At 43.4% G+C, this 24,561-nt stretch overlaps 1 protein-coding gene across 10 annotated transcripts in view; it reads left to right on the forward strand.

Annotated features, from left to right (window-relative positions):
• The window catches only part of LOC136019485 (sodium/hydrogen exchanger 2-like), a 37,191-nt gene extending 20,219 nt beyond the window's left edge, over positions 1-16,972 (forward strand). For all 10 annotated transcript variants that reach the window (XM_065689723.1, XM_065689724.1, XM_065689728.1 and 7 more), the window contains 7 exons: positions 3,467-3,556; positions 5,622-5,692; positions 6,868-7,032; positions 7,732-7,846; positions 9,152-9,286; positions 13,733-13,805; positions 15,899-16,972. In XM_065689723.1, the coding sequence (XP_065545795.1) occupies positions 3,467-3,556; positions 5,622-5,692; positions 6,868-7,032; positions 7,732-7,846; positions 9,152-9,286; positions 13,733-13,805; positions 15,899-16,035 (786 nt within the window). In that variant the 3' untranslated portion in view covers positions 16,036-16,972. The remainder of the gene's footprint in view (positions 1-3,466; positions 3,557-5,621; positions 5,693-6,867; positions 7,033-7,731; positions 7,847-9,151; positions 9,287-13,732; positions 13,806-15,898) is intronic.
• Positions 16,973-24,561: the final 7,589 nt, after the last annotated feature.

Consider the following 24,561-nt stretch of genomic DNA (forward strand, 5'->3'; position numbering starts at 1 on the left):
ATCATATGCTGTTATTTTTGACTGATCCTGGATTAGCACCCTTCCAGGTCTGTGATGGAGAGAGCTTTTCTCCCCCTCAGGCACAGGCTGAGGTTGTAAGGAGTTGTTGAGCTCGGGAGGAGCAGGCAGACAGCATTGCTCTGACATCTAGTGGTAAAAGCATCCTTGCAGCCTTCTGTGTGATGATTTTGGAGGTGTCTCCCTGTTCTTTGCTCAGCAGCAAGTCCGTAAGGGCAAGGCTCCTTCCGGGCTTTCTTTGAAATACACATTTTAGTTCACCTCACAAACGCTGTCATGTTTGGAGGAGAATGTGGTGGGAAAATTTGAGTTGTCTGGTCCTGAAGTGAACAAGACCGATGTCTACCTGGTGTGCACCATCCCCAAAAAGTTAAGCATGGGTCTCCATAGGGTTGAGGCAAGCAGGATGTGGGTCTGGGAAAGATGCCATGCAGAAAAGCTCCCCAGGAGCTCCTGCTGAAGAGCATGAGGTCCATGCAGAGCTGCTGACCCGGGGCTGCCCTCTTCCTGCCCTTGGATGGAGGAAGCAGAGCAGCAGCCGGGGCTCTGGGAGCTGGTGGGTCACAGTGACAGCTGCTGAGTGGCCCCATGGCTATCAGTCCACAAGAGCAAATTCCTTTTGCTTGGCCTCCCTGAGCCCCTTAGGTGTGGGTGTTGGGCACTTGGGCGATGTGGAGGATTGGCGTTGGCTCTCTGCTTCCCCACATCCACCTAATCCACATCATGAGCTGAAAACATGGTCAACGTGTGACATGCTGATGGGCTCGGAGCTGAGACCCGCGGGGCAGCTGGACCAGGCACAGCTTTCAAACTGAAAGGAGGGAGCAGGGGCCAGGGGTGGGGGGAACGTACTTAGGTGGAGGTTGACGAGTTTTAAAATGCAAATGTGGGTCAGAAATTGAAAAGACACGGTCACTAGGCACGTCCGCTCATGCAGAGACGCTCTTGAGTCTCAGACAAAGGTTGTTCTAAGGCAGCAGCTCTATTCTGCAGAGGCCTCGGAAAATCCTTCCCAGGACTGGGAAAAGGGCTTTTGTGTAACCTCAAAGCTCAGCTGGTGATGTCATCCCCATGCGAAAGGGTGAGAGTTAAACAGGGTCCCCTGTGGGTACGTGTCGGCGGGACGACCCCTTGACCTTCAGCCATTCAGCAGGAGCATAGTGTCTATAAAGACAGACTTTGCTCAGGCTCAAGATACCTGCAGTATTGTGTAGCTGAGGCCACCACGAGAACAGGGAGGGGGGAAATAAGCTGCAACAGAAGGATATGAACTTTTCAATGCTGTATCTCAATGTATACATACACAAATAGAAACATGTATTAAGGCGAACCTTTACAAACGATTCCTGCAGCTTCTGAAGTTCGTGGCACTGCTGCCAGCCATGTTGATGGACACATTACTGAAGAATTAATATCCTTAATATCCCAGCACTTTTGATGGTGCTCTGTCACTTTGGGTGGAAAGGACAAGTCAAATACTGGCTACAAACCAACTTCTGTAGACAGTGGACTTCTGTTGTTATTTTGTACAATGAGTTTTCTTTATATTCTCAGTGATATCAGTACAGACTTGGCAGGGGGGGTCTGTGTTAAGATAGGACAGAAACTAGGTGAGAAGTTATCTGGGCTCTTTTAAGCTGGGGAAGGCCAGCAAAGCATCTTGTCAGAGCACAAACTGACTTCATTTTCTTAGGAATCCTGATCACACTCTCTGAAAAGCCTTGTGCTACATGAACTAGCGATCAACATGTTAGCCGTGGGCTTGTCCATACATGGGTCTATCAGTGCATTACGCAACCCAAGAAATTAACCTATTTTGGCCTTTTTTAACTCAGTTGCATAAGGCTGTTCCCACAATGAGCCTGGTTAATAATTTTGAGAAGTTTAACTGAGCAATTGTCAAGTTCTCAGTGCTTCTGAGCAGGCCTGGATATGCACCATGTAGCCCAGAGAGTCCTTCAAGGAGCTGTGGGCTTGGAATGTTGCAAAAAGCCATTGTTCTTCCTTTCAGTGTGGTTTAAAAATGAAATAGCACGTTCTCCATTTGAGGTTCACTCTCTCAGCCTATTTGCCTCTGACCTCTTGCATGAAATTGTTAGCAAATGTAATAATTAAGAGTGTTTTTTTTTCATTTTTTGGCACATGTGTGAGTTTTTAATTTGATTTGGGTATTTTTGTTGTTTGTTGCCTGAACTGACCCATTATCTATCGGATCACTGGTGGTAGAAAACATTGTATGAGCCATAACAGAGTTGTCAGCATCAGGTGATGCACCTTTAATGAATTATTGCAAGTGGGTGGAGGAGCATCACAGGGGACCTGTAGGTGTGTTGTGAAATAACACATGGTCTGAAATAGCACGTGCGATTTCACTGATGGTGAAGGTCAGGAAGGGCCGAAAGAATTCAAGAGTTTAAGTTTGTGATTCCTGGTCACAAAACTCCAAAAGATCACTTTAAAATGAAAACAAATGCAGCCGATTACCCAGTGAAGGCAAGACATCAATTGCATAGTCTCTACTTAATTTTTGTGATATCTGTTATTTCTGAATTTATGAGTTTTATGCTATTTGTCTGAATAGCGATGCTTTTTTATTGCTATTAGCTATTAAAATGACACATTAATTGTTTCTGCAATTAAAAATGTGTTCAGCTCTCCTCCGTGCCAGCATTTGTGACATTCAGAAGTCATAAACATCAACTACTCCATCACTTTTGCTGTAAACATGTCCTAGAAAACTCATTTCATACCAAAGCCAGACTAAGAAATGTAGCACAACAGCATTTTAGAAGTTCTCTCACGAGGCTTAAATGGCATTAAAACTCTTCCCTTGACCCTTCTCACCAGGTGGATACTTTGATTAGTAAACTTAGCCACCGGCAGGCCATCAAAGATCGTTGGGGTAATGATCTGTGACACATAATACTCAAAGCTAGCAGACAAATGCTGGTGGAGGCTCCGTGCTGTGAAGTCTCAAGGACTATCATCGTTTCAGGCATTCAGACTTGGAACGTTTCAAGCCTCTTTCCATCTGGTTGGCTACAAGGAATAGCAAGCCACCGGCTTGACCTTGAAATTATTGGTTGACTTTCTGTGGTCTTTGAGATGCCAGATGAGGAGAGCAGAGCATTTCCCCTCTCTGCCTACCCCCATCCTGAAGCCTTTGTGTGAGCTCCCATTGACAGGCTGCTACCACAAGCAAACAAAATGTTTGGCGTACAGCTGGGAGAACAGTTTCCAGTCTTGTTGAAGCTTTGCAGATTTTGCCTTGCTAATAAAGCAGAGGAGATGAGAAGCGTTAGCTCAAACACCAGGTCTTGTTCTGGCAAGGAACGAAGTAGCTGTGGCTCATACCTGTGCTGGTGATGTTTTTTTTCCCAGTGCAGGTACCACTAAGAACACTAGATGTGAAGAAAGGCTGATTTTTGTCTTTGTGGTTGTGCTGCAGGGAATGACCATCCGTCCTCTTGTTGACTTGTTGGCTGTTAAGAGGAAAAGAGAGAGTGCTCCCACAGTGGGAGAGCAGATCCATATTCGGGTAAGTGCATCCGTTAAAATGCAGCCAGAGCTTTCCAGTATCCTTTGCTGGTAGCAATGTGATCCTCCTGAAATGTGTGTGCCTCCAGGGACTCTACAGATACGCAGTTTCAATCTTCTGCAGGTCCATTTCCAGGTTTAACGTTTTATGCAGCTTCCTAACCATGGCTTATTCCTTGCACTGGAATAGCAGCTACCAACTTAGGCTGATATTGCATTAGGTGCTGCGCAAACATGACAGAGAAAGATGATAACTTGCCCAAAAGCTTGTAGTCTTCCCTAACTCAAACATTTCTGCTTCTCTGTAAAGAGTGAAAGAAAGAAAGAAAAAGAAACTTGGTTGCTTTCAGGGTTGGGATCTTCCATGTGTTCATCAGCCACATCACTGCCATCAATTTGGACATTTTTGTAAAAAAAAAAAAAAAAAAAAAAAACAACAAAAAACAAACAAAAAAACACCAAAAAAACAAAACAAAACAAAAAAACCCAAACCAAAGATTAGAAAAAGGAGGATAAAGGCTGGAATTATGTGGGAGGGAACCAGGGAAGTTCCCCCTCCCTGGAATTGTTCAAGGCCAGGTTGGATGTGCTCTACTGGAAGGTGTCCCTGACCATGGCAGCGGGTTGGAATTAGAAGATTTTTAGGATCGAATTTAGTTCACTCTGCTCTCGCTGTCCAAACACTGGCCTTTCTAGTTATAGCGGACTTTTTCAGATGGGGTCAACTCCATGAGGAAGCAGGGTACTCTGCATGTTTAGCAGAGGCTTTGCATTTGCATCTCTGTCCAATGTAAAAGTCTGTTTCTGAACCTCATTGTTTATGCTCAGGCACATTTCTGTGGGTATGGCTCCTTCAGGCATATTTTAATCTTCTTTTTTGGATAGCTAGGAATAAAGACATTAGGTCTGAGGACATTTATAAAAACAGTTTGGCATCCTCACAATTAGGTTGTATTGCAGCGCTTTGTCTGAGGTTAACAGAACAGTTCAATAGGCTGAAGAGTCTTTTCCCATCGTGAACAGAGAATACTTTCTTCTTTTGTTAGTGTGTGAATAGTAAATCATCTCTGGAAATGTGTTTATTAGGAAATGGGAGCTGAAAATGACTGTGTACCAATTAAGTTAAGTAGGGAAGGCAACAACGAAGACTGCTGGAAAGCAGGGATGCAGAAGCAGCTTTCTTCCTCAAATTTATTTCTCTGGAGAGTCGGGGCATTCTTGCTCGGAAGAGTGATGAACAGTGGGGGTGAGGTCGCTTCCTGGTCCTTCAACTATATGGCTGCTAATAGCTAATGACATCAAACCTGTACTAAGCATCAGGGCTGAGTCAACAGCTCTGACTTTTTTTGTCTCTGACCCCACAAAAAATGTCAGCGCTGGAGGAAGTTCCAGGGACATTGGCATACCTGAGTGTGGAGGACCATTGACCTGCAGTAGAGCAGAGCCCTCTCCCAGTTGGAGCTGCCAGTAGGAGAGAAAGCAATTTGGGAAATTATAGAGATTTAACTTCTAGGTGGAAAAAATCAACCTGTCTGGGCTTTTTAATATAATTTCAAACAATAAAATCTTTTTGTATAAGGCACAATGTGGCCAATTATTTCATTTACTGCAAAGCGTCTGGGGGAAGGCAGTATTTATTATTCAAATCAAAGCACGTTATCTACATCTGTATGCTGAAGATTCCAATCTCCTGAGACACATTGTCCTCAAAAACCTCAATATGAGCATTTCCTGCTTATCAAGGCCCAATATGCAGGACATGCAAGCCATCAGCCATCCTGTACGTATCATAAAGAGCAGATCCACCTCCCTCAGTGATTATTCTTCGCTCTCACAGACCTGAAAGCAAGCAGCCAAACCACTTATTGTACTCCAGAGCAGAGGGATATACGTGGATGACTGGATGGGGAATTAGCCCGACAGCCCCTCTCCTTGTTTACCAGTGCTGTGTACCGAGCTGAAAGCATCTCCCATTTTGTCTGTTGGCTTTTGATGTTTGCTGACTGAGTTCATCACATATGCAATACATGCAACCGGTGTATAGCAAAATCCTCTTTTCTGTTTAGTTCTTGGATCATTTGCTGGCTGGCATTGAAGATATATCTGGACACTGGGGACAGTATTACTGGAAAGACAAGTAAGGATTTGCCAAAATACAACTGTGTACATGTGTAGAAAAAATAAGGCTGGTTTCTATTCCCTAAGTTTCCACTGTGGGCAGCTGGATCTCATTCATACTTGAGTCACAAGGGAGGTGAGAGAGGGACAGCTTTTCCTTGTCCAAGGTGAGACCAGGCTCTTGGGGTGCTTCCCCACTTGCAGGTCATATATTGTGCTTCACCCTAAAAAGATTCTGTTCTCCTCTGCTATTGTTTGTTCCTTTTTGTCCAAAGAAATGAAACGAAAGGGCCACGCCAGCACAACACACAGCCCATGTAGCTTCAGCCTGTCCCTGCCTGCAGCGGTGTTGCTCATGCTCTCCTGCCTCTCCGGCCACGAAGGAGCTGAGGACTCCAACCCAGCATGTGCACAGTTAAAAACACAACTGTATATGTTAAAAACACAACTGTGTATGAAACACAACTGCTTGTTGTGGACTGACAAAGCGGATCTCTGCACATCTCTGTTGCAAAGTGCTCAATTTTCACTGAACTTTGGTAGATTGTACACGTAGGAGGGTTTTTGTTTTGTTTGTTTTTTTTTAATGCAAACAACCTAAAATATATTAATAGCAATTTATCAGGTTTGTTTCCTTGGCTGTGCAGACACAAACGCAGCTAACTTCGTAGTAAGGACTCTCGTTAATGCAGCTGGCAGGGATTTCCTTAGGAATGCCAGTACTTGGAAGTGCCACTAGAGGGTATGGGAATCGCTGCTGGCTCCCTTCGAGCAGCTTTGTGAACAGCCAGCGACTGTCGGACTTGAGTGTCAGTATCTGATACCGGCTAGATCTTTTCCAAATGTGCTGCTTTCGAGCAGAGAGTGAGAGGAAATGGCTCAAGAGGGGATCTGGAAGTGTTTAAATCTCTTGCATCCCCTGGGGCTACTGCATGTACTTGTAGCACTTAGAGTTCATGTTAAATCTGGCAATTTGGGGAGCTTTTATTGTATTTGGCGAAGTTTTAATATCTTAGCTTACGTACTGTAGTGCATAAATAAATAGGAACTGATCTCTTGGACTGTTGATTTCTGGAAAGAAGGTAGTGGGATATAATGGAACATGGAGTGGTCAAGGGCTATGAACCCGCTGGCTTGCTTTTGCTGCTGGGGTGTTGTGGGAGGAGGCTAAACCCATCTTTTGTCCTCAAACAGATTAGAATATTTTAACAGCAAATATCTGCAGAAGATCCTACTTCGAGAATACGACCAGCCAAAATCAAGTATCGTGCTTCTCTATGAAAAGCTGGAGAGGAAACATGCCATTGAGCTGGCAGAAGCAGGGCAGCTGGGGCACGGCCTGTCTCACCCATCCTTGCTGTGAGTGCTCCCTCTCCTGCAGTTGCTCCCTTTCTGTCACTCATTCCAACCAGAGGGAACGGTTATTGAAAGCTTTGGCAGACTTCTCAAGCTCCACTGCTCTTCCCTGCTGGGCTGTCCCATGGGAAGGAGGAACATAGCCTGGACAAATGACAAGTAAACATGATTTAAAGATTAGTAGGTGGGTATTAAAAATGGTCAAGGGGATGAGCAATGTGCTGGCATGGATGAACACCATTCATGAAGAGAGGTGAGCCTCTTTTGAGTGGAGGCTCACCTTTATCCCCCCACAGAGTGACACAGAAATGGTGCTCTGAGGAAGAGGCTTTTACACCATTTTTTGGTGGCTTTGCACCCTTGTGTGAACTGAAGGAATCAACAATGAGAATGAGCATTGGCTGAGATGAAAGGGTCAAATATTTGTGCGTCAGAATGGCCAATCTCATCCCTTACAGAAGGTTCTGCTCTGCCACAGCTCCCCACAGCTATTCTGTCTACCAGGGAGCACATGGATGGGACAGCTCTGACGCAAATACCAAATGCCCCATCTGCAGTGAGCTCCATCTGCAAGAATTATCTGTTGCTTGTGTTCCCTGGTGGTAGAATCTAAAAGGGCTGCCATGAACACTGGGCTTTGGGGATACACTGATTGTGCTGCTGAGCATCTTCCAAAATAAGGCATTCTGGTTTTCTTTGCAGCAACAATGACAGGGCTGTCATAACAGACACAAAATTGGAGGATACTCTGAATCCGGCTGTCCTGGATAACATACAGGAAATATTGGCAAGGAACCTGTATCGAATAAGGAGAACGGTATAACTTTTCCCTCAATCTGTACTTTAGATGTCCAATAACAAAAGTTATCTCAGTTATCCTAACAGCCTGAGCAGATGTTATGAATATTTACATAATTACTAATGATGTCTCTTTGTGAGCAGAGAATAGTTGGCTGTGTGAAGCCAGATCCAGTTTCCAAGTCAGTGGCACATTTCTGTTTGCAGCATGACAGCTTTTGAAAGGTTCACCCAGTCAGCCTATAATTTCATGAAGTATTTCAGGCATCAGCACCCAGAACCAGAAAGGAGAAAGGAGGAGCACATGGATCTTCAGGCATCAGGTTAACAGATCCAGCAGTTGCAACAGCTCCTGGTTACCTACAGGGATGGGGTTAACCTCACACCGTGTTTTTTCCCATAGAACAGAGCACAGTCAGTGAGCTGTGAGGGAGACTTAATCTGCAGATGTTTTAAAACTGCTTGGCAGTTCTGCCATGGAACTGGTGCAACTGGTTAAATAGCACAGAAACCATTTGCTGTTTACAGAATAACTTACGAACCGGAGGTTTTACACGGCACCTAGGACTGTGCATTTTAATCGCTGTTCGCACGGTGATACGTGGAGCCTTATCCTTAAAATCCACCTAAGCCTTTGTTTTACAGATTATGCATGAAATACTGAGTCCTTGGGGATGTGGCTGGTGCTGGCAGCTCAGCACAGAGGGATCAGCCTCCCTGTCCTGTGCCTTTGCTGAGCTGGGAGAAGCAACTAGATAAGGCTGGGAGGGAGCCTATAGGAAGGGTGAATGGGATGAAGATGAAGGCATACCTGTTGTTTGCAAATCTGCCTAAATCCAGCCTCACCCCTTGTAGTGACATTATAGTGACAATGCCACCTGATGTTAACGAGAGATATAGCTTTGGTTGGTATAGCTTTTGAAGCAGGATTTATGGTTCCTGTTGATTGTGTGATTTATATCTGAAGTTGGGCTGATATAAAATATTGGAGGGTTGGGCAGAGGCACTGAGGCGGAAGACACCTTGAACAGAGAGGTTGCTGTGTCACCTGGACTCATAGAGATGCATATCTGCCTTGTCATTCAGTGATTTCTTGGGCAGTTTTGTATAAAGAAGCAGATTTTGGAGTCCCATCTCCCTTCTTTGGCTCTTTCCCTCCATCCCACCTCTCTTACTTGGACAGATCCGTTTACACCCATAACTAGGCAGGATGATTACAGGGAGGCGAAGGACCATGGGGGGCACAGGTATTAGCGAGGGGACGCTGCTGCAGAGAGAGGCATGGTCCCACGTCTGACAGTGGTTTCTCTGGTGCAACATGCAGGGGCCAGCGTACAACAGGCACACCCTTCCCGGAGAAACGGAGCCCGTGGAGCATGCCAAGGAGATCCTGATCCTCCGGCACAAGAGCCTGCAGGTGGAAGTGAGGGGAAGTGATACAGTCAGCTCCAGGAAGGAGGTAAGAGGTAGCAGTGAGCTCTTGGACCTGCAGAGACCATGCACATGATGCTTTCCTTGTGCTAGTATAACAAGTGCTAGGAATAGTGCTGTTTAGCACTGGTGGTATTTCTTTTTAAAGACAAATCCTGTTACCATAAATTAAAAAAGAAAAAGTGTGTCTCAATCCTTAATTACATTCCAATGAATAGGAAATATTGAGAAATAAACCCAAAGCAAACCCAAAATCCAACACAACTCCTAACAAAAAAATGAGCCATCTTCCGTGCGGTGCCGCTCAGTGCTTTGTGAACACAGGCTTCCATCCACGCTAGGAAAGCTATTTACTGAGCAAATGTTATTAATTGGGTTTCAGTCTGTGGATTCAGAGGTCTGCTTTTCCCATGTTTTCTTTTCTGGGTGATTTCGTTAAAGGCAGGAATTTGGTTCGCCCATTGTCAGTGGTCCAAGATGGACTGTAAATATTTGAAAATCTTCAGTGGTTTTTTTACCCCCCAATTCTTTGAAATGACAGAAGCATTATTGTGAGATTTCCTATTTATTCTGGAGATGAGCTTTTTGTTTTTAAAAGCAGCTATGGTTCTGGGCAGACTTGAAGAAAGTAAAATAGAGGGAAGTGTTGCATACCGGATTCCTGAGAGAACTGCTCTGAGTCCAAATTCACTGCTGGCACAGCTCTGTGTCAGCTCATGTTATGAATTAGAGGAGAAACAAGGTAAATATAATGTCTGTGGGTGATGAGGACTTCTGATGACTTCTCTGGAAATCAGTGGAGGAAGTTGGGCCAACCTTTCCCTATAGAAAGACAAAATGGTCCAGGAATGTTGCATGAGGAGCAGGCTTGGTCTTTCCAGTTCTTTCCATCCTCTGTAATTCTTGCTCTAGAGGAAAAGCAATTCATATTATTGCTCCCAAACCCTCAGGTCAGCAGCAGTAATTACTGAGCCATCCCTAAATTTCACCTGCTGCTCTTAATCTTAGCTTTTGATGGCTTGAGCTGGAGCACTATCCAAGTGCAAACTGTGGTCTCTAATCTGGGCAGCAAGGCTCCATCACCAAGGAGAACAGAATGACCTTTTAAAAAGAAATAATTTATCGTTCTTTATTTAGATAGTGATTTTTCCATGACAGCTCAAGAACTTGGGACTGCTGCAGGCTTTCTTTTGCTCTGATTTCTTTGTTCAAATGCCAGTCATTGAAGAGCCCACCGAGAATGGCAGTAGCACACCAAATGCCGCTTCTTCTCAGCCCTTCATTCCAGAAAGGTGTTCCGGCTCTTGCAAACAACTTAAAAGACTTAATTTGATCATTTACATGCTGATTGGTACTTACAATTCAAAATAGATAGGCAAGAACATGGCATGTTCCTGTAGAACATTTGGTATAATTAAATTTCAAAAGAACAACATCAAACTAGGGCTGATTTTGAGCACGTTACATTCTTTAAGGACATTTGATTGTTAACCCTTGTGCTCCTGCTTTCCCATTAGGTGCTGCTGCTTCCATTAGGTACTAGTGCACTTGGAAGGAACTTGAGCACCTTTGGGAACACGGTTTCTCATGTCACTTTGCATGCTTAGAGCTGGCCTTTCAGAGAGCAGAATATTTTGGGGGAATTGCAAAAGCAGTAGAATTCACTCTCTGCATACACTGATTCATGGATGGTGGCTAAGATCCTATAGGGATGGCAAATGCTCCTACGGATTTTGTGAAATGCCAGTTTGGTGCTGAATACTGCTTTCTCTAGCAGTCGTTTGTTGGTGCTAATTGCACCTCTTTACAGCAGCTACCTTTGCTTTGTGCCAGTCCAAGTGGAACAGGTGTAAATACAGAGAGCTGATTCCAGTGACATCTGTAGAGGAGACTCTAAGCCCAAGAAGGATCCCTCTGCACCCAAAATGAAAAGTCAGGTGTGTTGTGTGTGATCAGCAGCTTATCTGCTAATAGCTGCCTCATTTAGAATAGCTGCCTCATTTTACTGCAAATAGAAATAAGGTGATACCCAAAAGTGATGGGATAATGTGCTAGAAGAGCCCCAGAATATTAACACAAGGTGTGAGGGAGGGTGTGTGCTGTTACTTCATGCTGTAGAAGGACAGATTGCAGAATTCATCAGTAGAAAGAAGGAATGTTGTGCTAAAAAGTACATTTTGGCCCATTAAAACCAGCTCAATATTTTAAATTTTTGGGGAAAATTAAATCACTTAGATTGAATTTCATGTCATGTTGACAAGCAAGTGGCATTTTCCTATTAAAGAAAGAGATGAATGAAAAATATAGCCAGTTAGTGTTTGAGATCTTTCTAATTGTCAGTTGCTCCATCTTTTGTAGTCCCAAAGGGAAGTGTTTGGCCTTCCAAGTTTTGAGTCAGCAAGAAAAAGCTAGATGCTGTCCCGTCACACACCTTTCTGTTCTGCCTTTCACCACGAGATGGAAGCATTACAACTGTGTTTGCAAACCCAACTGGAAATCAAGGAACTGAGAAACAAACTTTACGCAAAGGGCCACTGAAAACCCTCTGGTGCTGGTGGAATGCCTGCACGTCTTCTGTTGCCAGTCTATTCGATAAAAGCTTTGGTGACATGTTCAATCAGTTCAGTGTTATGTGCTGAGTGAATCCTTAAAAAATCCCTTTGGTTCAGTAGAAACACTGCTGCTTCTGCTTGCTGACTGTCTGCTTATACATTTTTTCTTTTCTAGTGAAGCTGGTTACTCCTTTGCTATCAAAATATAAAGCTGTTGCAGCTCAGTTGGATTTGTCTTGTAATTTATCAGGTGTGGGTTGGTCTTTTCCTCCTGTATCAGTCGCCACAAAATAAGGGATGTGTGGAAGAGCATATAGGTCTGTGGCTGCACTAGGCTCGGGAGGAACCAGCAGTGAAGCTCATCTTGCCTGATGGACAGTCCATCTCCCTCCACCGTTGGTGTGGAGAAACCAGTGCCCTTGGCAGGATAGTCACCTTTTCTCTCTAACCTGGGCGGCTTTAGATGCCTTAGGGGTCTACTGCACTTTAGGCGTCTACCTGTGCTTTTACAGTACTGAGAGATGTCTCCTAGGCTGTGTTAGAGGCCCCTGCCAACGAGAGGTTGGAGGGTGAATCGGGAAGGCAGAGAGAAGTAAGAAAAGAGCAATCTTCATCCTTCCCGAGCCAACAGTGCAGGTTAAATGATTTCCACCAGGCAGAAAAGCCTTGGCAAGACTACGAGGCGATTTCAGATCTGAATTGCAGCCCAGACGATTAACTCCAAAACTATTTATTTCCAACAGAAAATTCGCCTTCCTCCGCCTCAGGACAAAATTCCTGCCGAATGCTGCTGCTTCCTGGATCTGTGCATCACCCTGGCTCTGAATGCTGTCCAGATTTTGGGCTTGCCTTATTTTAGGCAAGGATCCAACACAGAGTAGGCTGACAGGGCAGTCTCTGAGACCCAGGATAGCTTTTATTTACCACTGAGCACCCAGAAAATCCTTGCACCTGTAGCCAGGCAACTTTGGCCTCTTTTCTTCTGCCAAACACGAGTACACTCCCCCAGAAGGAGCTTATTTGGAGCTGCCTGTAAGCCATGCTCACAAATGACATACTGCCTTTGGTAATTATGTCGGAGCCCTTTCATGGAGCATGCTCTGAGAATCGTTAAATGCCCCTGGGAATGGCTTTCCAGGGAGCTGGGCGCTGCTGCCTGAGCCTGGAAGGCATTGTTATTAAAATGGTCAATAAAAGTGTGAACAAGGGATGGAGGGCACCGGTCCTCATTAGGGGAGGGAGGAGAACGAACTCAAACAAAAAGCAAACCAGGCTGGGAGATGTCCAGAGTTATTGGCAGTGTGGGTTGCTGGACTGAGGTGCCAAAGCACAGCTGCATTAAGAGGCTTGTTCCCAGTTCACAGAAGCGCTGAACAATTCAGGCAGCATTGTGCTACCTGAGGGGTTTGGGTTTTAGTTTTCTTTCCTTTTTTCCTTTTAAAATTTTATTTATTTATTTGTTTGTCTGTTTGTTCTCCTGAAGGGTAGAGATTAGCTCTGGAGTGAAAGGACAGGGAGCTCATTAGTGCAAGCTCCTTACCTGCCTCCTTGGTCTGCAGCCAAAGTGAGGGAACAGCCTAGGTGAGACATGTCCATGTCCTGAGGATGGGCTTTGACTCGTGCACTCGCCTGCCCCATCCCTCCCATTCCAGGGCTGCTTGTTCCCCTCCTATCTGCCGAATCACTCCTGGAGAGCTCAGGCCTCCTTCACCAACTTGAAGCAAATCAGCGTCTGTAAATATTTCCTGACATCTATTCGGTCTATTTTTAGCTATAAGTTCTTTTTGTTTTTCTTGGCAAAAGTAAAACGAATGGAAACGGAGTCCTTGGAGATTGCAAATGGCTTGTTTATGAAGCAGGAGTGTCATTAACAGGCTTGCTAGCAATCTTCATAAATGCATTAAAGTACTTTTCTTCCTTAGTCACAGAAGGATGACTCCTACTCGGTGCAGGGTGACTCCAGCATGCAGCCCAAGCTGTGCCGCTCCTTCACCGGTAAGCTGGGGAGCTGGTGGGTGCTGGTGGTGATTTCCTACCTCCCCTGAATGCCAGGCCCCATCTCTGTGGGGTGGCCCAGCTGGTGACAGGGAGGATGCGCTGAGTTTATGGCGTACCCATTGCAGGGTTTGGATTTGGGAGGCAGTCAAGGCACAACCTCCTGCCGTCCCTACCTTGCAGCAGCAGCTGGAAGACCTGGGCTGTGTGTTGCAGGCAGAGCGGCAGGGGCATCACTCCAGCCTGAGGGACAAAGTGGTGCTCCTTAGATGAGCATCATGAGTGAGCTAAGTGCCTTTTCTCAGCTCGACCTGAGACAAGACATGGTCTAGTGGTGGACTTGGCAGAGCTGGGTTAATGGTTGGACTGGATGATCTTAAAAACCTTTTCCAACCTAAATGATTCCAAGATCCAGGTGTGCTGGGATGCACTGATGGCAGTGAAGATGCTCCAGGCAGCTGCTCAGGGGCAGGCAGTGATGCTAAGAATCATCACAATGAGAGATCTGTCCCAGTCCAGGTGTTTGACCTACTTATTACTTGTGTGCTGCAAGAGGGTGCATGAGTTTACACAGAGCTTTCTTGTCTCTTATATCCAGCCAGGACATAAGCATTTGAAAGTGGTACTGTTCTTCATGTTCTACCAAGCACTAAGATGTCTGGCAGTAATTGCAGGTCATTCTGTCTATGTTGATGCTACTGAATAAACTAAATCCTTATAAAAATAAATTACATTTCAAAACGTAAAGTTTGTGCCAAAATGATTTTCAAAAATTAAGATTATTTCTCTCCTTACTAAGTATTATTAAAATGCATTTTGAGTGCACCATTAGCAGCACTGTCTGTTTTAAATATCGGTCACAGAAAGATTGGTGGTCAAGACCTCATGTTTTCATAAGCTTGAACCCAATTTCTAGATAACTGAAAGCTTAGTTTTCACATTAAAAAAAAAAGAAAGAAAAGGTTTATCAATGAAGCTTCACACAAGATATAGCTGCTGAAAACTGTAGGCAGTCATTTTAGCCTCTGAACCACAGCAGGATGTTCAGTGGGAAATTGAGCACTGAATTTTTACAGTACTTGGCATAAGACCTTTCAGCAGAATTGTGTCCGTGAAGGTGACAAGCATGTCTGTAAAAGTGGTTGTACAAAAGAGACAAAGTTTGTTGGAAATGCCGAAAAAAGCGAAGTTGCTTCCCAGTATGGGCTGAGATAGTTTACGGGACTGGGACTAATACTAATGTACAGAATGTTTCTTTATTACATATGTTTATTACATACGAGTTTCTTTTCTATCTTTTTTTGTCCTTCAATTTCAAATATTTGCTTCCTTTGTAATTTTCTTTAAACGCTTAACTGAAAACTTATTAAGTAAAGAGCCATGGAATAGCTGGCACCCTCTCTGCACAAAGGTAACTAACTGCAGGTTTGCAAGAGGGATGGGAGGAACAGAAGTGTGTGGCAGTTGTGTGTTCCTAGGAGGGACATCCGCTGGGGATGTAGCTATTTTGATCCACAGTTTATAATGAATGTTTATATTCTTCCTGAAAAAAACCCTGAATGTAAGGAAAGAAAGTGAATAAGAAGCAGTGGTTTTCTGTCCCCAGGAAGATGTGAGCACAAAAGCCCCCAACATACTCTGGTAACAGGTCTGTAGGAGCCCATAACTCTTCAATCATGACTGCTTGTATATCCACCCCAGAAAAATCACTTAATGTGGCAATAGGAAATGATAAACACTCCAGCAGGGCACCTGCATCTTGAAAAGCTATTTTAAGGTAGTCACCAGTATGATTTCTTTTCTGTAAAGTTGCTGGTGGGTGCTGTCAAAAGAATAATGATATTGATCCGGAAATGTAACATACTTCACAGTACAAAATACGGTTTAAATTGTCTTATTTCCCCCTTTTTTTCTTCCATTGAAAAACTGATATTTGTCCTCTGTTTTATAATTGAAAAGTGATCCCTGCAGTGGTATAGCTCATCCCCAATGAGCAAATGGCCACCTCCAGTAGCTCTCAGTATTCCTTCTTTCCCATTGACCCTCAAAGGAGAATGCTTCTCGTACAAGTTGGTGTTTTTCTCTTCCTGCAGTGGGGAATGCAGAAAAGCTTCTGGAAGTGAAGCAGAATCGGTCCAAGTCAGTGTGTGTTATCCCACCACTGCAGCCCACCGGTACAGCCTGGGGGGAGAAGGAGGAAGTGGAGAAAGAGCTGGCTTTGGAGATGTGAAATCACAGGAGATGCTTCCAATGGGGGATCTGACTGTTTCATGGATGGCTACGATACATGTGGATAATGTAAATAAGATGCATACTGAAAGGGCAAAATATTCTGAGTGGTTTGCATCGAAACATGTGCTGTTATCAAAACCCCAGTGTTGTACAACAGGAACCAAGGGCAAAGATGCACAGCTGAGCACTAGCAATGCAAGGTAACATCCGAGAGAGAATTTCTAAGAAATGTCTAGGAAAAATTAGTCTTTTCAGCCTGGGAATATTGATGAGACTGTCTATAACTGCAATAAAGGATGTTTTAATAAGGTGAGATATCAGATCTTCTCATTAGTCAGCAGGGATAGACTAAACAGCAGGGAGCATTTAGATTAAACATTAGGAAAAACTTCATAATCTCAAGGAGGGCTTTATTAGGCAACGGAGCATGTCACTGGGAAAGACAGCAGAGCCAGCAACAGATCTCTTCTGCTCCTTGGGAACTGGAGCCAGGAAGAGGAACCAGGTCCTGCTTCTGGACATTAATCATGTAAGTCCAAAATTAAATCAATCAGTTAAATAAGTGTTTTGTCTTACCAGAGGGACTGTCCCACACCCAAACATGGTTCTTTTAATGGAAACTTCTTATAGCTTTATTAAAAGGGGAAACTATAGTCTTATTAATTTTTTTAGCATTTATATAAGGAATGGTTCACCGCAGAAAATAAGATGGGGAAGCTCCACACCCAGTGACAATACCAGGAGATCAGTGTGCCATCCCTTAAACAGAAGAGCAAGCGAGTGGTTGGTGGTTTGCAGCAAGCCTGCAAAGGGTCCCTGAGATGATCACTCTTGTCATAGCTGAGAGGGTCAGAGGAGGTCTGAATGCGTCTCCTTAGAGGACATAGCAGAGAGAGAGACCCAAAACCTTGCTGCCAGGGCCGCTTCTGCCAGGAAAGGTGTGATCCCCTTTACAGAGTAGAGGCAGGTAAACTCCGGTGATAGCATCTGAGGAAGACGGATATCTCCACATTTGGGTAATTTTCTTTGAAACTCCAGATAAGTGTCCAAGCCTTCGGATTCTTATCCTTAGCTGATAGGGTAAGTTTTAGCATTGCAAATATTGATATTTTTCTTTCTCTTCCCCTTCCTCTGCATTGAAGGATTCAAGAGTATTTAATCTGAGCAAATGACTCGTTCTGAAATAAGAATAACAGAAATTGTAGGAATTCACAAACCCCCCTCCAGGATATTTTTGGACTTTCAGAGCCAATCTCCTCTGTGCAGTAATACTCCACTAGGAGACCATTGCCTGGTACAGTGGGGCTTTCATTTTAATCTAAAGACACTAAATCTTGTGTACTTGCTTTGCAATGATGTGGACCTCTCATTTTCATTTGAATAAACTTCACTGTGAGCTGACATAAGCTAATGTAGTGCATTTCAACTCAAAGGCCCCTCTTCATTGCCCCATCACTGGAAATTCACCTCATTGCAAACCAGAATTGGACCTTTTAGCCTTATATCTGTATTTTGTGTGAATGTACATATACGTATTGATTGACTTCTGGTATATGTTCATTATTATCTACAGTTACTTTATTAAAATGTTGGTTTGTTTCTCATTTTAATCTGCCTTGTGTGAGTGTTGTTACAACATATTCCTATAAGTTTCTATTTCAATTAAATATGTTGTGTTATGAGATCATCTTAGAGCTATTACCTCCTTGCATCCACAACATGCTCACAATGATGTCGGTGGTGGCTGGTGACACACGGGTGTCTCTCTGGGTGTCATCGGTCCAGCACAGCAAGCCTGTCAGATCCGCTTTGAACAGTGGTGCATTCAGCTCTGCCCTGTGCAGCCTTTGGTCAGTGATCACAAGATCATGAGCAAGGCAAGCGATTGTAACGAGCGAGGAAAATGGTCTGTTCATTGGTGTAAGCAATTGAATACACGTGAGAGGGGAAAAAACTACCGAACCTGAAGGTCCTCAGCTCTCTGGGGTTGAAATGTCCACTGCTTCCTTGGAGTTCAAGGTTCATAGCATATAAAAATTCTCAATTTCTGCACAGTAAATAGCTATAGAAAGATTTTCTAAGATGTGTCCTTTTTATTCCGTAGCTGGAGAGCAAAAAGGAAAATAAATCAAGCTCCTTGCCAATGAGTTTTTAATCAAGATTTTTTAATCAAGGATAGAAACTTTGTGAATTCTTTGGTCAATTCTTGCTTTTTGATTATTTGTCTGGTTTTGTTTGTTTTTATTTTGCTTTTGGCTTCTGAACTGTCTTGCTTTTGTTCAACATATCTGGCTGTCTGTACCATCTTTGACTTGTACAGCATCTATCTTGCTTCTGGGCACTGGATACTTAAATAGTGATATTTCTCTGTTTGAGTTTCCCATTGTGTAAAATAAGTTCCCTGCAATATTGTTATGAGCTACCAAGGACATTATCAAATGGTGGTTGTTCTGGCATGTGTAGATTTATTTGTAATACTGTAGTAGGCAACAGAAATAGTTGGAAAAATCAGAAAATGGATCTAAAATTTTATTTGATGTGGAAAAAAGAAAAAAAACCACATTTTGCTTGCATTTTTCCAAAATGGTAAAATTTTTTGTCTCGCACAACAAGAGACATTTCAATGCCAGCTTCTATCAATTCCAGATGTGGCTTAGCTCCAGGTGTGTGTTTCAGTGGCTTGTGGCTGCAGAGGCTGCTCCAGCCAGACCTGTATTGCTATGCCCATGCACTGCTGGGTCCTGCACAGGTCCCAGCCCATTAATCTCTTCCACCCCTGCTCTGCACTGCTGGTACCATAAATACCTCTCTGCTGTATTAACCATTTGCTTGATCTGCAGAGAAGACAATATTCTATGCAGTACATAGTTTCCCAATGAGTCATTCTGCCCCAAATTTAACCTTCTAGATACTATGGATTTTTTCTAAATGTCTCTTTACAAAATATAATAGCACAGCTAAAGCTTTCATGAAGTATTTTCCAGTTGTTTAGTGGCCAAGCCCTCTGACTAGTATGGATTTCAGCCCAAAATACCTTTGATAATCTTTGCCAGTATCCAGTGTTGGTGGTCTTAAAATTCTACAACTGAGTGGAAAACTGTTAAATGCTCAGGCTTCAGAGCATGCCTAATTAATTCTTTCCAGGGTTTTAGTCCTTTAAAAAGTGTTAAAAACATGGATTCAGTGTATCATTGAATATTGCATGGTTCTGTGGAAATAAATTGCATCATTTTGATTCCTTTAGTAGTTCAGAGTTATTGCTCTGTGCTTATTTTGGAAGTTTTCAAGAGTCTTTTGGAAGTTAGGGTTAAAAAGGCAAAAGTTGCTAATGATGGGGAGTAGCTCAAAGGCAAAGTAAAAGCCCCAAAACTGCATTGGAAAAGTCTGGACACATAGATCAAGCAGCTGCATTTAAGCTAAATCTTCCTTGCACTCACATCTCCAAAGAAGAATTCATGTTCAGCACATGGACTTTTAAAAATTATTTCGATTTTGACCATAAAATCAGACTTGTATTTGTTTTATTTCATGACTGCTTAAGGAGATTATAATGGCTTAATCCTGGAAAATACAGGCAACACTTTAGAAGCAGGTGAAGCAAATTTGAGCTTTTCTTTCTCTCCTGACATCAAGAACTGCTGGGTATTCAGCCTCATAAGATGTTGAATAAGATTATGGATCTTTCAACATCCAGGCTTATGTGCTTCTTCCAAGAGACTTGTAGATGGGAGAGATGAAAAAGGAGCATGATGGATATGAACCGGTGATTACAGTTTTAATGCAGAATTAAAGGGGCAACTATCATTACGGATATCTGTTCCTCTCCATTCCCGTGCGGATCATACTGGGGGGCCGCTCTTTGCAAAGCCATTCAGGGATGTTGACAGCATTTCCAAGGCAAAGATGATAGAGCATGGGCAGCAGTTGCTGTGGTCTGGATGGCTTTGCTCTCTTTCTTAGTTTCTTGTTCTAAGGTCTGTGGAAACGACAGTAAAGGCAGACACCCATGAGAGATATTCACCTCATCTACCTAAGGAAGCACTACATGGAACATCTTTCAGAGCATGACAGATCACCAGGGTAAGCTCCAGTGCAGAAAGATACTCAGGGAAGTCTCTGAAGGAAGCGCTGAAATCACATCTGTTCATAAAATTGTAAGAAATACTCTGCTTTCAGCATGAAAATATTTTTATCTATTTACATAATTTGTAATTTTTCTGTGAACATGGACCACAGCACAAAAAAATAACTATTACTTGGACTGTGCTATTGGAGTCTTTGATCAATCAAAAGGTAAAGCACTGATTCTATGAAAAATCTGAGCTGACTAACTGCAGCTCCTTGCTAGAGTATGTTTTGGAGATTCATAATTTCAGCTTAAAAGCTTAAGGGAGAGAAAAAAAAATCACTAGGGTCAATTAGGAAAATAAATGCTACTAAAATGCCTAGGTTACAACTTCTCTCACACTTAGGTCCTAGTGCTGCCTGTGGTGGAACCCTCATTTGACAGCTCTGGACAAGAGGATCTTGAAGGCAGCTCTCTGCTGGCACCAGAAGAGGTAAGGGAGGAATCAAGGGTCATTTTCCTTGGTAATTAAATGGTATTTATGTCTGACTGGTGATAGTCAGTTAATACACCTACCTAGCTTTGGCGTAGCCCTCCAGAGATCCCAATGCAAACTACAGAGGACAGCTGACCAATCTATCCTACAACATGCTGCAGATACAAAGGGTTGTGGAGCTCAGGCTGGGTAGATACTGGGCTGTCCTTATGGTCCCACTGTGCTTTCCTTATGGCCTCTGAATAACAAGTGCTGGATGTTGACTGTCAGTAGTGTGGCCCCAGGTCTGCAGTCTGACCCCCAACACTACACATTTTCCATAGGGACAATGTTTCTACACAGAGTTCAGATGCAAAGGCAACATCGTGAAGGAGCCCAGGATAAGATAATGAAATAATATGGATGAGATGATAATAATTTTTACAAATATTAAAAATTTTACATCAATTTCCATATTTAATGATTGCTTTCATTCCTTGATAGATTTCAAAAGGTGTTCTGCCCTCCAGAATGGAACTTTTCTTTCCTTAAATCTTGAAATGAAACATTGGAAGTTAAGAAACGCCTTAAAGTTTTTCCAGAGGTACCCGCTCACCCCAGCCCTTCCTCAAAAATTCTTTGGTTTTTAAACTCCACATTTTCTGATTAGTTCATCAGAAAATCCCCATCCCTTTCTAGCTGCAGAGGAAGGGAGGGGGCTGGAATGATTTATTGGTGGCCATTTCTTCTTTCTTTTTTTTCTGCTTCTTCTAGTGTATGTGTGTCCTGTCTATTAACAAGGCTGCCTATTGCATTGTATAAAATCTATATGAACAAAACTCACAAAAGAAAACAAAAAAACTAATTTAAACTTCAAAACCACATGGGTCTGAACCTTATAATTAATCAAGATGTTTTTTTCTGAAGGGTAAAGGAACTATATTTTCTGTTAGTCTTATGGAAAAAAAACCCAACCCTGAACATTCCTATTATTATAAGAATTTTATCTACTTTTGTTCCCCAAGCACTAGGGAAATAGAGAAGCAATGCTAGTACATGGGTTGGGTGCTGGAACCTGGGTGTTCCCACCGCGTGCTGCTGGAGACTCTGCCTTGTCCCTATGGCTGCCAGAGTCCCAGGCACGATCTCGTTGTCCCTCGTGTCCAGGAATTTTTCAGATCCTAACGGTAGTGGGCATGTACAGGTGGATGTGCCAAGGAGAAGAGGAAAGTTCATTGCATGGGGAGATATTTTGACCTTGCAAACTCAATTCCTATTCCACAGCCTAAGGATCTGGAAGATGTTTGGCTGGGCATGTAAGAGCCCATGAGGAGCCAAGGCTGGGCACCAGCAATGCTCTGCCTCAGCCACACAGGGGGTTTTCTGCCAACGGGATATAGAATTGCTGAGGACACCTTCCAAATGGCAAACAGTGCTAACTTGTGAATACACATTAGCATAAATACAGCAATGCCAAATATGAATGACTGAAAAACACACACAGAAACGGGGAAGTGTGCATTAATCCCTTTGTAAAAAATACACAAGTGGCCACTTTGCATTTTAATTTTACACAGTTGCAGTGCAATCTGCAAAAAAAGCCTTCGCTTGTGGTGTACAAACCCTTGCCTTCACTGAGCTCCTTCGAGCATTGCCAAAGATCCCTTGCTGGTTGCATTTTCAGTTTTGAGATACAGATCACAAGAATAGATGACAACTGATTTTCCTTGTCACTTCAGACAGGTTTAACCAGTATCACATGTTAGTTAAATGGCAACTGATTGAAATTACACTTATTGAAGATTATTTAGGTGATGGATATATTGCACTTTGTGTTTTATTAACCATTTTGTGTTCAATACAAAAAGATGTCATCTCATTGCAGTAATCATTGCCTGCAAAGTAACCAGATGACTGCAAGATGAGTATGTTGTCGAAGTTCAAAACTGTGGAGAAACAGTGGTTATGCTGGGCTGCCCAGGGATGTGTGGGAGAGGGTTAATACATGTCGGGATGGGAGGAGTGAAGGTTTAGGGAGGGTTGGTCATGAGCACCTGTGTGCAAGCCCATCACAATAGCAGGGATTGCTTCCAGTGGAGATGGCATCTAAAAGCAGGAGGGGAGGGTAAGTGGCCAAGAGAGACAGTGAGCGCTTATTCATGCAGAATTAGAAGGCTGAGGAGGGCTCATTTCTCAGGTGGCAGTGCAAGGAGAGAGAGGAGGAGCAGTGCTGCTTACTGTTCCTCTACAGACACACAAAGGGTTTTTGGTGGGAGGCTGTATTATGTCAGAATGATTTCTCCTCACCCTTAGCTGACTAAATAGTTTGCTTGGAAGAAAAGGGATGGTTAAGCAAGGTGAAGACATGATATATGTTTTCACTTCGCTGAAAATGTCCTTTGTACTATGGCTCTCCCATAAGATGCGTATCTGCTGCTCCCTGTTTGAAGGCCTCACAGTGATGTCTCTACCTGGTGAGAGCCGTGTTCAGCCCTGCTGTGGCTTGTTGTACTAACATCAGAAGGCCTGATTCCATTTTAACGACTGACAAAGGTGTAAGCCTATCCTTTGACTCAGCATACTGGCCCTGACCTGCTGCTGCCTGTTGCCTTGCTCACCCACCATCCACCCTACCATGCCAGATTCTGCCCTTCTTGCACTCTTGCCTCTTGCAGTCCTGCTCTAGCTCAAACTTGTTGTGTGCTAGGGTTGTGTGGACTGCGCCTGAGTTTTGGCCTACATGACAGTAAGTCTGCAGCCTGTCCACCTTTCCTTCCTCCACCTATCTGTGTGGAACTCCTCTAGGCAGAGACCTCTTTCCTGGATCCCATGGGATACCTCATGCGCTTGCGGTCAGGTTAAACAAAGAGCAGCTCTGCCATTGCGACAGTGAGGCAGAGAGGTTTAATGTATTATTTAAAGGCTATACCTGCAATATTTAAGAGAGAACAATGCAGAGGATAGAAGAAATTATTGTAACTTAAGGTCTATTGTGCTTACAGAAGAAGAGCGAACACATTCATCAGTCCATATGCCTCAACAGTTGGCTAGGAGTGTAGTCAAAATTTTACCCAACCCTCTCCAGTTTCCCTAACCAGTGTGCAGTTTCTCCAAGATACCCATATGTTCACAGTTATCTTGAGCTATTAAATTGATTTGGAAATTTATTTGGCAACACAAAATCACATAGGAAGTCAACATCGTCATCTATCCTGCCTTTTAGAACAGGTCATGACTTAAGCTAAGGTTAGAAAATCAGAACTTGAATTTTCACTGTAATTTCAATTTCCTCCCCCAGCCTCCTGGCATGTTACAGGAATATATTTATTGTTCTACAGGAATTATAATTTTCCTAGTCTGGCATCCGATTCCTGGCAGTGATCTACAGCAGATGCTCCAGCAGAAGACAAAAAGTGTTAAGAATCAAATGGCAATGAAATTCCTGCTGGAATGTCCTCATCTCCATGAAACAATTCTTCTACACCACGCTCGGGTGGTGGGAAGCAAATGGATGCTACATATTCTGCAGGAGAGTGAACAGCTTTCTACAGCTGCATAGCAAGATGCTTTTGGTTTGTTGGTATGTACACCTGATTTTAATGTTCCTTGTCTAGCTAGCTGTGGACCTGTTGATTAAAACATGTTTGCATGGATTGATTGCATCAATTCTGAGATCACCAAGATATTTAAGGTCTCACCAATGTTTTAATGTTGTTGCTTGGATCTCTGGGGATACTTCGTGTGGAAGTTGTGTTAGCATTTTGCTCAGAGGAAGCATGGAGATGGAAGGACGTGGATATTCCAGACTTCTACAGTGTGCTTGCAAGGACACAGCTAAAGGTACCTCACAGCAATGGCTGTGGAAACTGTGGTCTTCGTGACATGGTAAAGATCTTCAAGTTCAGATCTGCCCAAGCCACGCACAGCCTTTCTGCTAATCTTGTGCATAGAGTCCTGGGCAGTTCTGCATCCTAACCACTCAT

The sequence above is a fragment of the Lathamus discolor genome, chromosome 9, assembly GCF_037157495.1.
Source record: "Lathamus discolor isolate bLatDis1 chromosome 9, bLatDis1.hap1, whole genome shotgun sequence".
NCBI classification, from domain to species: Eukaryota; Metazoa; Chordata; class Aves; order Psittaciformes; family Psittacidae; genus Lathamus; species Lathamus discolor.